The 15,038-nt window shown below is 45.5% G+C and overlaps 1 protein-coding gene across 1 annotated transcript in view; it reads right to left on the minus strand.

Moving 5' to 3' along the window:
* Window positions 1-7,090: 7,090 nt before the first annotated feature.
* The window catches only part of KCNMB4 (potassium large conductance calcium-activated channel, subfamily M, beta member 4), a gene marked incomplete at its 3' end in the record, with an annotated part of 10,308 nt that continues 2,360 nt past the window's right edge, over window positions 7,091-15,038 (minus strand). Inside the window, exons 3-4 of the mRNA XM_010184810.1 lie at window positions 14,840-15,036; window positions 7,091-7,218 (exon numbers count right to left, since the gene is read on the minus strand). Coding sequence (XP_010183112.1) covers window positions 7,091-7,218; window positions 14,840-15,036 — 325 coding nt within the window. The remainder of the gene's footprint in view (window positions 7,219-14,839; window positions 15,037-15,038) is intronic.

The following is a 15,038-nucleotide window of genomic DNA, read 5'->3' on the forward strand; positions in this document are numbered from 1 at the left end:
GATAAACCTTTGCCATCCATCACTGTCCGGATATTTTCCTTCACAAGATAACTCCTTTTACCTTTGCTTTTTGATGCCGAGGCTTCAAAAAATGGCAAATAACAGCTTTCAAAATAAGGAGAGAAAATCAGCCCTGCTGCACCCTCATGACATACTTACATGAGATCCCGAGCCCACTGCCCTTCTGCCGTAGCCCAGGGCCGGTGTCAGCAGAGAGCCCATGTGGACAAGCTGGCCAACATGAATTGAGAAGGACCATCCAGACGGAGGATAACAGTCCTGACCAGGAAAAACACCCCAGCAGCACATATGTTATATTGGACCTGCAAGTCCACGGCAAGAGCAGCCTAAGGAGCAGGGGCCGGACAGCCAGGTGTCCTTTGCAGCAGGAACACTGCAGCCCCAGCAGCCCCGCAGCTTCAAGGAGATACCAGGAGAGGTAACCACCAGGGCCTGGGGGCATCATCATGGCCCCATGTGTTGCGCCCCGTGAATGAGGTAACTGGGTTCATCCTCAGGTTTTCGCTTGCTCCTTGGAAAGAGGGATAAGGAGGCACAAGGGAGTTGGCTTGCAAGTCCCACTTGCAAGTCCTGTCTCAGCAGCCAGGGACTGGCATGGTGGGCAGTGTGAGTGAGAGCCTAGGAGACCACCTGGCTGAAAACCTGAAGAATAAACATATTTGCTTCTGTTTTCAGGTGAACTGTGTCAGCCTAAAAATCATAGGTATTCCATGTGAGATCTGTAAGATCCAAAACAAAAGACTGAGGGAAAATTAGGAGATACAGGGAGTTAGAAACCAAATTAATCAGATGAATTAAATATAGCAAAGTCATTAGTGATTAATTAACAGGTTAGTCTATGGAGGCTGGATTTCACTTCTTCCAGGCTGTTTGTTATACTCATGTGACTGGCATCAGTTTAGGGGAAGAGCTGTCCTCCACCTCCTGAAGAAATGAATTCTCTCACAGGTCAGAGCAGACACCACTACCCAGCCACCCTCCGAAGGACCTGGTGAGGTGCACAGGGCAGCTGCCCTCTGATATCTTAGTTTGCAGAGTGTCTGGGGTTACCCCTGGGACAACTCCTAAGCAATCCTGCAATGAAACTCGAGGGATAAGGAACAAAATCTGCTTGTAGAAAGTATTGGGCTGCAGAAGCCCAGTTTGGCCTACAGGACAAAACCATGCTGCTGGGCAGTGTCCTGCTCGGGGCTGAGCTTGTCACCAGGGCACTGCAACAGTCCCCTGAGGGGATCAGCAAGAGCTGGATCTGTCCTACTGTCCTGCTTGGAGCCTTTGGCTCCAAGGCTTACACAGTGATTAAGGGACACCAGAGAGCTGCCCTGCATGTTTTTGCATCAGAAGTACGTGCACAGAGATACTTGTCTTGCCAAGCATAGACAGAGAGCATCACCAAGAGAGCAGAGTCACTGGCAGTGAGCCGTGAAGTTCATGTGACCTTTCAGTCACTGCTGAGCCCTGAGATAATCATGACAGCTGTGCTGTGAGACGAGAGGAGTCAGAGCTGGGCTGTGACATCAGGGAGGACATCCAGCAGGGTGCTGCACCATGATGGAGATGACGAGGAGGTGAGAAACCAGACAACCTACAAGGACTTCAGGAGAATGAGCCTTTGGGTGGTTATCACTTGCCCATGACACTGAAACAGAGCAGAAATAAACTACTGCAGCTGCCTGGGAATGCTAGGTACAGGCCGAAGGAGCAGAAAATTTTAGCTGAAATCTCTGGATTCTACCTCTAAACCAGTAACTTTTATCAATAGCAGAAGTCAGGAGAGCAGGAGCCTGGAAAGGAGCCACAGAGTGGCTACAGAAATGGCAGGAGCAGCAGAGGCTGGGCAGAGAAAACAAGGGGATGGTGGCAAAGGAAAGGAGCGAGAGGAGAGGGAGAGAGAGGGAGAGAAAGAGGGAGAAGGCTGTACAAACAGCAAACAACCCCTTTCCTCAGGAAGAAAAACAAATAGCTATCAGGACACCTGAAACACAGTAACATAACTGATTTGATTTTACATGGCAAGGTCAGCATGTATCAAAATTGCAGTTTTGATCTTTTCTTGCAACTTTTGTAGAGTTGACCTGCCTCTTCCCAGAGTCTGAAGACTTGTTGTTTGGCTTGGAAAGAGAAAAGGGATGGTGTCCCTGTCCCTGGGGGAAACCCTTTCATGGCAAAGATACAACTTTGCTGGAAGCCCCCAAAGCATCACTCCCCTGGTGCTGAGGCAGCAATGCTGAACCCCAAAGAGGTATGGCATGCCTAGAAACATGCTTCTTTTCCCTGTGAAAATCAGCAGATATAATTAAAGATATTGCTTTATCCCTGTAAGCATATCACATTTAATAAACCCATCTTTGCTCTGTGACTTTCTTATCATACTTCAGTTCAAAGATGTTGACCAGAGGGTTTGTACATACTCCCCATAAGCTCAGTCATGGACCAGGTCTTGTGTCAGCTGATGGTGCTGTTCAGCCCTCCAGTGAAAGCAAAGCCTCTTGAGAGGATGCACTCAAACTTCTAAAACCAGTTATTAGCGCACAAAACAGTGACAGGGGCAAAAGAGAAACCTAGTAGGACAAAAAGAGGAAAAAAATCTGGATACTTTCAAGCCCTGCTCGGGCATCAAGACCTGGTTCTGCTGCAAACGGTGATGGCCACTGTGCAGCACCACCACCACTGCCCAGCAGTAGCTCCAGGGTGAAAGAAGAATTAACAAACTAAAAACTCCTGAAGAAGTCTCTATCTTAACTCTGAAAATCAACTTTCCCTTTCACTAAGCAGACAAGGAGGGAGGAATTCTGTTTTCGTTGCCTAAAGGTGAGAGCAGCACTTATTTTTAGCAGGACTTTGAGCTCAGGGGTGGTGACCAGGGATAACTGGATTAGTGGTTGCATTATGCAACGCATCCCTGATAGGTGCTGCCAAGCAGTCCGTAACAGACACTGGATAAACCAGGCATCCATCAGAGCCTTCAGAGCAATTACTGAACATCATGGGAAGAACTGCAGTGCAGGGGTTAGCAAAAGGTCATGTAGAACCAAAAAGTTCTTAAAGGACCAAAAAGTTAGAGGCACGTAAACATTTCAGTCATCACTTATGCACCACACCGTGCAATTTACGGGACACAGAGAAAGCTGACAGAGGCAGGGCACAGTATAGGGAAACCTTACAAATATTTTTTTGTATTCAGAACAATCTGGATTTAAAAATGTTTGCAATCTGCATATACTTACTTTGCCCACAATTATTCATATTTCTTCGCTATGGCAAGCACTCAACAGCACCTTTTTTCCCTGTTCTTGTGAGACCCAGAGCTCCTCAGCTGAGTGGCTGCATGCAGGGGCAGTGCAATGTCTTACTAACAGTAAAGTCCTTTCCCTCTTGGGCCTGAGAACTGCTTCACAAGTGACAGAGTAGAACAAAGGATAGGAAATAGCAACACGATCTGACTGGAGGGGATTAATTTAGGAAACTTTGTGAAGTACCAACGCAAACTGAGATTTCTCTTCCACCATGTATGAATGAGCAGCCTCACTACCTGAGCACCCTTGGCTCTGCAGATCATCAGTCCCAGAGAAATGGCCTGCAGGGTACCCCAGCACGGTACAGGTGGTCGCTAATCACTAAACAGTGTTGGCTTTTCAAATCACAGGTGAATTTGTGTACAACATCCTGCAGCAAATGCAGAGAAGTGTTATACAGTGTGGCTGGTTCATGTGCTGCACTGCGGCACAGGAACCAGAGTGTTCTTGTCATGCTGGATGAACCCAGAGCCAAAAAGCAATAATGCCACAAAAATGAGCCACTAATAAGAAATGACTTGACACATGTTCTGTCTGTCTCTGCATGGCATGAAACTGAGAGAGCTGAGCAGATGGAGATCTAGATTTCTCTCTTTTTTTTCTTGTTGATGTCAATGAGACCTGGAACATGAAGGAAAAAAAAGGCAAGATCTCCTCCATCCTGTCCATTCGTGCAAGTCTCTCACTTTAAGGTGTGCAGCTGTGACCCTTGTTTGCACATGGTCATGACTACAGACCCCCTGGGACACTCACTGTGAGGTCCATGAACACTGAAGCACCAGAGCTCAGTGCCTTCCCAAATCTTTAGCAACAGCCTGAGAACTTCATCTGAATTTGTCATTTATTTTGTGCTCTGAAACACTGGGGCTTGGTTTCTGGACTCACTACAGAGCAGAGTGTCATCATGCCAACAGAGAGGCACCTTCACCAGAGGTCTGTAAAAGCAACTTTCACATGCAGCTCCCACCACTTGGCTCAAAGGTAGCCAGAGAAGAGCAGGACAGTAAAGGTGAGCGCCTGCAGTGGCAAAGCAAAACCTTGTTTTTCAGTAAAGCGCAGAGCTCCAAGCTAAGCTGCGCATTGGTTCCCTAAGGTAAATGTCAGACAGCAAGTTGTGCTGAGCCTCTCTATTATATTAAACAAGAATGATTGAAATTGCTAAGTCTGCGTCTCACCCCTGTGATATAACTTTGAACTGTACAAACGGCATCACTTTCTTCTTCCTTTCAAAGCTGCCTGTTGAAATTTGTCTGACCAAACTGAAGGGAGGTGTTGCCCAACAGTGCACCCTGCATGCAGCAACAATTCTGAGAATGATGCTAATTTGTTTGATGAAGAGGAGACATTGTTCATTTGTTGCCTAGATATTTATCTAGAATTTTAGTCTGTTACAAAAGAGAGAGTATTAATATTGCAAATACTACTCTAAGGAATCTACCACTGTATTCTCTATATGTTTTATACAGACTGACTCAGAAGAGTTAGCTCATCCATACAGCTAAAAAAACACTGACAGAAAATGTGCATATTCTTATTTTGAAGTTAAAAGATTTTTCCCCCAGTCTGCATGGTTTTTTACTGCTTCACAAGCTGTTTAGTCATCATAGCTCTAAAAGTATACCTAAGCAAGCACATTCCTAGTCAGCAAAACTTATCTCTCAAAGCTCATTCCTATCTCCAGCAGAAAATAGATGGTGTACACATTTCAGCTTAGACTATCTTCAAACATCGCTGGCAGCGAGCCTCTCTTCTGCTGTATATAAATTGTTGTATGATCAGCAAAAGACAGCATTTCAAGGCATCTATTGCATTTGGCAAGAACATTTAACAATATAGGATGCAGCAACTATAAGGAAAAAAATCTTGCCCAAGTGCTGCACAATTCGTCAGTGTCAACCTACATAAATGGCAGACCCTAGGCAGTCAGCAGCCTCAGAAAACTTTGCCGTTGCTTCATCTAGGTCTGGACACCTACCACCTAGGTATCTACACCGAAGAAGATCACCCAAAGCTCCTTTACAGGAGAGAAATAAACATCTCTGGACATCTGACCTATATTAGGCATTTATTTCGGGGTAAGATGGAAGGCTCCTATTTCTCTCCACTGACTGTAAAGGTTAACTTTCACAGCATCCTGTCCACACCAGCTGAGATGAATCCTAGCTGTGATGCAGAAGATCCCATGTTTCTGACTATGCTGCTCACTCAGGCCACAGCTGCTGCAGGTCCCAGCTCTCAGCAGTGAGAATTGGCAACACCTGCCTGCCCTGCAAAGCCAAAATCATCGGTCAGCTCCTGGTTAGCAGACCCAAGTATTGGCACCTTGTGGACCAAAGCAGCTCCTAAGAAGGTCCTTGCCAGGTCTGATGTCACTGCACTGAGTGCCCTAAGTTTTAACCTCTGCATGCTATAGACACTGTTTCTTTCCCCGCTGTAAGAAACAACTGGTTTTTGCTATGAAGCATTGGTGGCTTCCCTCTGTGAAGAGTTAACCAGGGTCAACAGACTGTCATCCTGGGCACACCGACTAGGTCTACCGACTCCCCAAGGAGGGGACAACAATCATAGCCAGCCTAGGACAAACCTGAAGCCCCGACGGCACTCAAGGGATCACCCACAGGAGAGTTGGGCATCTCTGTGTCTGTCATCCTGCTCCAGCTCCCTGGTTCCTCCAAGGTCCTAGCACGCACCAGCATCCATTCTCCTCCTGTGTGTCCTAACAAACTTAAATATCTGATCCCAGCACTCCCACACTGAGCCCCGAATTGCACCAGCAAGCGCTGAGCTATTCCCACCCAGGTGTCCCTCATCTGTTTAACTTCCAAATGCTTGATGGGGTAGGACCAACCTCCTCCTTTAGTCCATGATGTGGCAGATACTTATTCAAATGCTTAACTCAGCAATCAAGAACAGCCTCCCCAGCTTTACCAAAATTATTCATGCTGATCAAATTATGTAGGTATCATATGCCTCCAGAATTGGAGTTTAGAACCCATAAAACCTTGACTGATCTGGAGATCTTAAATACTCTCTTGCCACCTCCCTGTCTACATGGACCTATCATCCTGGTCATTACTGTTCTCCCAAGACCTCCCAGTGAGAAAGAGCTCATCATCAGAAAGAGACAGGCAAAAGGACTCCCTCCTCTTCCCATTTGCTGAAGGAAGGAAACCACCAGTGTGTACAAAAGGAAGCCACATCAACATTGGTAGTAGAAGTAAGATAGAAACGGAAGTTTAAGTAACGTTAAGTTACAACTTTCCATGAAAAAACTTTCCGCGTATGAAAACTGGCAGTTCCGTGAATGTTTATGACACAGATCTGATTCATTAATCTTCTATGAACACAATTCCTGAGTATTGCAGTATTTACTGATATCACCTTTTCTTCCAGCACCTCATGAACACAGAAGGATTTCTCTTCCACAGAGTAAGGGACTGTTAATATCTATCCATAAATTTGTTATCTCAGTGTTAAAAGTCAAGATACTTTTTTTGCTATAAAATGAAATGTTTTAAGGGAAACTTTCATTGGAGTTCTACATTTTTACTTTGAGTGGTAAAAAACGCTTTTCTACTTTCTACGTAGCTTTTCATCAACAGAGTTGTCTTGCAAAGCTCTGCACTAAACTGTGTGTGATGAACCACATTGCTATTTGGGGGGTGTGTGTATATAGATACACATGCATTTATATATCTTTTCAAACAGAACCAACAGACAGCTGTTCAACAGATGCACAAGAACTTCTGCCTATGCAAATGTAGATTACTCACCTCAAGTGTTGGTTGAAATAGCATGTAAATGGTTGCGCACCCACTTTCTCTTTCCAGTATTTCTGCTTGTATGTGACATTCTCAGAGTTCTCCTGGTCGTCTCTTGCGCAGGGAGGGATGTAGGAACACTGCCAACACACATTGCAAAACAGAGTTACTTCTGCACTCAGCAACGCAGGGCATCGCTTTCTCTGCATTTTATAGTATCAGTGTGACAGAAATGGGCAAAGAAAAACAAGTACAAGCTCCAAAGAAACAAAAAAGAAAAGTTAGCTGAACTTTACTTCAATTGCTAGTTGCTCCCTGCAGGTACTGGAAAAGAATATGCCAGCATTCAGAAACAAAATAAAGGCTTTTTCATGTTTTGTTCCATTATCAAACCAAGGTGCCTTGTAACACCTTGGGTTTTTGCATGATGAATGTAAAAATGATCGTTTTGTTTTGACATATTCCTAGCCAGCTGCATGGATTTGATTTGAATTACTTCCTTTCTTTCAGTGAGGCACTTAATCACGAGTTTTGTTTATCACCATGCTAATAAATAACCAAAACATTTTGGGCAAGCTTTCCCAGATGGTGGGATATCTGATATCTGACTGATACTCGCTGGCAAAAAACAGGTATTCTTCCACTGTTACAGCATGGGGAAACAAGCACAGCAAGTTCAAAGCCCCACTTCAGCAGAAAGGTTCAGCATCTGCTTCTGCTGCATAGAAGTCAACAAGAGTTGAGTGTGCAGCTGAGCTATCGGCAGATCTCACCCTCAGACATCTGCTTCAAAGCCCAAAGAGATCAAGGGAAGTTCCTCCCCCAGCTTGGTACATGTGGGTCTGGGCTTTCCGAGCCTTGGCTCTGGGTCACACACAGCCCACATCTCTTGTTTCCAAGTCTTGTCTTTGACACATCACCATGCCCTGCTAGCCACAGGGAGCTAAAGAAAAACAAATGGTCCACTGAATCAAATGTTAGCAGTGTTGAGATCCCAGAGTCCAAGCAAAAATCCTTCCTATTGTTACCAGCCATCCATATGGGAGATTGTTCCAGGAGATGTGGAATCAAACTAAGCCACACGGCTTAACTTGTCCCTGGGTAACATAAAGACTTTTGTCTCTGGAGGATGCATGGACAAGAAGAGTCTGCACACACAGATATTTAATTCCTTTAAAATTGGGAGCTGCAAGCAGAAAAACATTTACGGGAAGGTAGCTAAAAAGCCTCTTGCTTAAGCAGGATGAGGAGATGCAGGGAGTGGAAAACCCCTAAAACCCACAAATGATCACAACATGAGTTTCTTTACAGTATCATGAAGGCAATAACAACAAGGAGAAAGATACACTCTCTAACCTGAAAATAAATGTCAATGTGACACTGTGCATAGTGAGTGCTTTCCTCTCCCTCTCCATCTGGTGAGGTTTCACAGGGGCCTACCGTGCCTCCAGCTACAAGCTATACCCAAGCTATACAGATCTAGAAGTCCATCTCCACCACACGACAGCTTGAATCTTTTACCATCCTGAGGAGATGGGAGAGATATCAGGATTTTATTGGCCTGTTGTGTAAAATCTGACCACTTCCATCAACACTTACAAATGCTGCCAGTAGCTTCCATGCTTCCAACTGGAAGGATCTGCAAGGTCTTGCTTGTTGTTTCCACGCTGAAACTTGTCTTTCCCACATGCAAAGGCCCCTGTTTCCACAGGCACCCACATCTGGCGTTGCAATGGCACAGAGCTCCCAATAGATCCCTGTACAAATGACCCTAAACATGGATTGTCCCACTGCTGATGACAATGGACAGAAATGAGCAGCAACACCACTCTGCTTCAGAAACCAGAACACAGGATTTATCACACACAGTTATTTCCATCTTTGATAATATTCCTTGGCCAGCAATGGTTTTGGTTTGATTGCATGCTTTGGAAGCATCAGCCACACTCCTCTTTCCTGCATAGATTTCTTCAGCTATCACAAAAAGCTCCAGGACACAGCTTTCCTCTCTGCTTGGAAATGTTCTTTCCTTGTGGCTGGGTTTACTCCTGTCCTCTATGAACATGTGACCACCTCACCACTCCTCTGCTGGCCAAAGTTCCTCTGGATCCTTCAGAGAACTTCCACCTCCCTGAAATACTATGCGAGGCCTTCATAAAGTTCACAGCCTGATTAACAATTGTTTATCCCTATCCTGAGTTTCAGGCTTAGAAACAATTGCAAAGATCTCTTTTTCCAAGAGATGTCCATCAGAACGGACAAGAAGCAAACCGTAACAGTCTCCAGGGACAGCTCCAACACAGAGGATTTCACATGTTTTGACATCGGTCCCCATGTTTTGAGCTCAATATGAAGCTATTAAAAATAGAGATTTTCAGGGTAGGGATTTTGCTTGATTTGAAAGATTAGAGGGGCCCACAGAGAGGCTCCCTGATCAACATGTCCATTTTGCTCCATGCCAAGGTAAGGCAGTGTATGGAACTACCATCACTATCCACAGGAAGAATGCTTGGAAGCTGGGGACAACAGTGAAGATGCTCTCCATAGCTGAAACTTCACACAACTCTTTGCATGAATAATCTTGGTGGTGGCTGACAGAAAACACATTGGATTCATTTCCAGATTTTCCACTTTGTCTTCATGTGAAGAACACAAAGGAGACACCCAGGGGCTTGCCTTAAATCATTGGGACATCATTGCTTGAGCCTGTCAAGGATTAACAACCTTCACAATAGGAGTGGTCCTTGTCCAAGGCAAAATCATCACCATATGAATCACCAGGGTCACCCTGAAATATCTCCTATGTGATGGAGACTTTGAGCCATGGTGAACACCCAAGGTCCAACTCCAACGTGGACTTAACAACAGCTGCACAAACACCAGATCTTGTTTGCTTCCCCAGGATGTCTGCATGGTTCACACTAACCTGATGTTCATTTTGGCCCCTTCTGATCCACATAGGTGGTGAATCTCTCCTCAGCCTCCCAAGCACAATTCCTGGGTGCTTTGCTTGATCAGCTGTATTGCCCTCCAAAGCACAGTCAGCACACGGATAGAAGGGAATGATAACCTGGCAACTTTCGCTGCTGTGAGTTGGTGGATGAACCTGAAATGAGCTCCTGTTTTGGCAACAGGCAGCTTCTGAAAGGTTGATTTTACAGTCCTCCCTCATGAGGCATGGCATGAAATCCTACCATCAAAACATAAATAAATGCCAAGTGTTTGAAAGCAAGCTAGGATGCCTTGTGCTCAACTGCAGCTCATGCAGCAATATCCATTTCCAGTGTGAGTGTCCCGCTCCATATTACTTTGATGTTTTTTTCTTGAACAAGTTACAAGGAAGTTGGAGAACAGCACTTAAGATTAGACATCCAGAATAAACCTAATGAAGTGGAGGCCTTTACAGCGGATCTATTGGTACACGGTGCCATAATCGCGCCTTCTACGTTATGTCATAGCAACAATAAAATTATTATACAATTCCAATACAGTCTCAATTACACAGTCCAAAATTAGTATCAGGCTAAAGATATTCCCCCTTCAATCACAGTCAGCATTTGGATAGAAGACTCAGGATTCAATTCAGAAAAAGTGTCAGGGAGTAGCTAATATACCTTTACACCAAGGTTTTGTAAGATTTGTATCCGTGTCTGCTGCTGGATGCTCCTACTCTTATGTCTGCAGATCCCTGGGAAGATTCACAGTCCTTCTAACGCTTCATTGGAGCAGATATTCTTCCTTATAATGGAAAAGGGACAGCGGTGTGAACTTTTGACCATCACATCTGGATTTCACCTGCATCCATTGGCACAGAAAAACTCACCAGGAGTGACCAAGCCTACAATCCCTGGCAGAGGCTCAAGGCAGCAAGGGGTGCCTCAGGTGAGATGGGAGGGTGGTGGGGTTTATCCATGGCACTGAGAGCAGCTTTCGAAGCTAGACAGCATCTGCAGAGCCTGCTGGGGCACCAGCCCAAACACACATCTGATGCTTCACCAGATGCATCAGACCCACCTAAAATTATTGTAGAGTTCAGCATATTTTGATATTAAACCTCCTCTGTTGTGGGTCATATTTAAGAGAGCCCAAACCCAATTCTATTTACAAGTGCACAGAAGAGATAACTGAATATCATCTTGCGAGGCTGAGAGGTTACAAAAAGGAGCATGACAGGAGCGGATGCAGAGCGCAGAGGAGGAGCAGCGGCTGCCTGCTCTGCACCCCTGCCAGGGTACAGGGACGGGGACAACTGGGTCCTGTTGCACAGCTGCTAGCATCAGGCTCACCAGTCCCTCCCTGAAAAGTTTCTTCAACAAAATAGTCAGCAAATTCTTCCAGCCCTACACTTAACTTCAAGCATAGAAAGGGAAAGGTCTAAAAAACCTGAAAGCAGGTCTTCTTGACAGCTGACATATTCCCCTGTTTTTTTACCCAACCAAACCTATAGCCTGGTCCCCTCAGTGGCTGTCTGCACTGCCAACACACTCAATGGCCAGAATTATAGCGACAAATTGACTTTGGAATTAATCCCCCTTAAGCCTTATCTCAGAGATTATTATTGCTATCAAGGCAGCTGAAGAAAGGCTACCATCCCTCTGCTGAAATGTCGTCCTCTGAGACAACAATTAAATAAAAAAAAGGAATCCACAAATCACTCGGACTGAACACGAATGTAATCATGCCCGGTGCTTTATATATACATTTCTAGATTAACTCTGACCCAGCTATATAATCTTTTAAGAGCCAAAATTAATCCTGGGCTGTAAAATGATGTGATTATCTTAGGAAACAAGAGAGAATAAAAAATAATTTCTTCTTCCTGCAACTAGACCTCACTAGATCAGACAGATTCATATCTCATGATATGTTTATATGACAGCCCACTCTACTACAGAAAGTAGAATATTTTTAGTCCAATACACCAGGGATTCTTGGGGCGGAGTAAAGCTGCCAACTGATTCAGTATTGTTGTGTGGTGTGAGGAGCCTGAACTATGCCTTTTCCACACTATTGATTTACCGAGAAGAATTGCTACCCCACACAGAGAAGCAGCTAAACACAATGTGAAATCTAAAGACTGTTCAAACCAAAATTGGCCAATTCCTTTTTTCCCTTCCATTTAGTTGGAACTGATCAGCGTGTTGTCTGTCTAACTGCGTGAACACAAACGAGCGTGCTGCAAGAAGGCGATGGAAATGGGAAGGGTTAAATGGCTTCTTAAGTGCTCATTCATAAATACATCCCAGATCACAACCATTAAAGCCCACAGATTCCTCCTCTGTCGGTACGATCAATCTATTTCAGCACAAAATCCTCAAAGTTTTTAAAGGTGGTGAGACTTTAGGACAAAGATTAAAAGGTGAACATAACTGCTCAGTCATTAAACTTGGGAAAAAAAAGAAAACCAAAGCAACAGCTATACACACTGTATTTCTTTAGAAGGATGTGTGAACCTAGTGAGACCTAAACAACTTTTTTCTTATTTTGTATTGGTTTTACATAAGCTCCTTCAGGTAAGGAAAAGAACTGAAGCACTTTTTTTTTTCTATGTTGTTTTCCACTTAGTTAAATTCAATTAATACCAGAGAATGCAGTTACATCAAGAAATATATCCTTTCTGCTCGGTCTCATCTGGTAAATCAGACTCAGTCCTCAGCAATCAATATCCCAGGGTAAACAGCTCACACCTAGAGACGCAAGGTGTAAGATAGAACAGATTCTATTTGTAAGAGCATGCAAGCACCATGTGCTGCAACACACAGCCCTGTGTTTCCTTATTAATTGTTAATTAAAAGATAGAAGTGACATTCATGGGCTTTCAAAGCTCTGGGTGCTTCCCTGCAGAAATTGCAGTGCAGCCCCTGGGCAGGTGTAATTCTCTTCTTTTCACCAGACATCCAGAAAGACAGGAGAAGATGGGATCAAGAAGCAAAAACAAACCAAAACACTCAGACTACTCAGAAAGACCTTGCGGTTGCAGCCCAATTTGAAAGCCTCTGCTGATATTGAGGATGCTGGAAGAGCTGCTGAGCCAAGGTGTGCCGGTGGCACAGCTCACCACCCACCACCACTCACCACCCACCATCACTCACCTACCATCTCCCATCTCTGCTGGAAATGGCCAGAACGGGGCTGTTGGGCCATGCTCAGGGATAGCCACGCTGCACCCTCTGCGGCAACACAGCATCTTTGACCCACCTCTAAAGGGCATTTCACCAGCTGCCACCTGAAGGTGGAGAAAGGTTTAGAGAAGCCCCAGTACCCATACAGCTGAGTGCTCATGGTGCACCTCTCTGTTACAGCCCTCTCCATCAGGAGTCTGGCAGCTCCTCAGGCACAGGTAAAGTTTGCAAAGCTCCCTCAGAGGCCACCCTTTCACTCGCTTCACTACCAGGCACCATCTAGCTCCATTGCCCATCGCTTCTCAGCAGTGCCAACAATTTAATCCAAATCCTGTCAGATTTATCATCCAGCTTCTCACTCAGATGATTTTTGCCCCAACCACCCTTCCATGCCCACAAGCTGACAAGGGGAAAAAAGCAACTCCCAAACCCTGAGCTTGCAACTTAACTATCTTTCAAGGATTGTCTCCACACCAGTGTAACTGTGACTGGGGAGATGGGAGGCTGCACATCCCAAACTGAACACGCAAGTCTGCTCCCCAGTCCCTGCATGCAGACCTCTGTGATGCTTAGCAGAACCCTTGGTGCTGCACTACAACCACATCTCGGTCAAAAAGCTGAAACTCACTTTTTCAATATAATCTCGATTTTGAGTTCTTTCAGACGTAAGAGGTGGGAATCTGCCACGTTTTTTATTTTCTGAAACTACTTAACAAAATCTCCTCCAGTCAGGCAGCATGCTGACAAGGTGGTCTGTACTCAGCATAAAAAGGAGAAAGCAGAGTTACTGCCTTTAAAGAAAGATAAAGTCACACATTGCCTTCAAACTACTCTAGTTTGAGAGGAAATGCAACTTTAAAGATGCTTCCACTTGGTCTGTTCTCATCTGAGTGATGGAGAAGTTTAAGAATCAAAATAGTACCAAGGAAACTTCTGTTTCAGTGCAGGCCACTCCCCAGCAACCCAGCAACAGCAGCAGCTCCGTCAAAATTGCTCCTTACCCTTCGGGGAGCTGTTCTGAGGAGCCTCTCATCCTTCGAGGAGCTGCTCTGGGACCCCCCTCACCCTCCGGGACACCCAGCACAAGAGCACAGGTCACCCCCCGGGCAGGTGGCGGGGCAGAGTGGGGCCTAGAACTGACCCGCTTCGCTGCTCCCCGCTCCACTGCCGCCGGTGCTGGGAAAGCACCGCTCCTGTGGGTAGGGTGTGGGGAAATATATATAGTGTGTATATATATACATGTGTATATATATATTGAGTGTGCGTATATATGTGTGCTATACTAGATAGTATAGTTATACTATACTATATATAGCGTGTATACACACTATATATATATAGACAACACACATATATACACACACATACCATGTATAGTATTTTTATATATAAACTCTCTGTATGCTTTTTTGCAGAATAACAGCACAGGGGCATTTGTAAGGGATGCTCCGTGACTTCATCCATGCCCCTCATCAGAGAAAATCCCGCACTTGAACGGAGGGTGGTGGCGGAGGACCCGAACCCCAGTGGTGGACACAAAAAAAAGGGCACCCAGCACCTCGGGCGACGAGTCAGGACTTGTCCTATGGAACCACGACCACCCCGCCTTTACCCCGCGTCTTGAGGTCCCGGATCTCACCTTAGGGTTGGTACGGAGCTGCCGCTCGTCCTCATGGAGCAAGGCGGGGACGGAGGAGCGGGAGGTGCGGACCAGGACCTGGAGGCAGGGGTAGCGGGCGGTCCCCCGGCAGGCGGCTCCGCAGGAGAAGGTGCAGGAGAAGCGCTCGCCGAGCTGCCGCACCGCCAGCACCGTGCAGTTGGCGGAGCCGCCTCCTCCT

This window comes from Mesitornis unicolor, unplaced genomic scaffold (genome assembly GCF_000695765.1).
Source record: "Mesitornis unicolor isolate BGI_N332 unplaced genomic scaffold, ASM69576v1 scaffold30525, whole genome shotgun sequence".
NCBI classification, from domain to species: Eukaryota; Metazoa; Chordata; class Aves; order Mesitornithiformes; family Mesitornithidae; genus Mesitornis; species Mesitornis unicolor.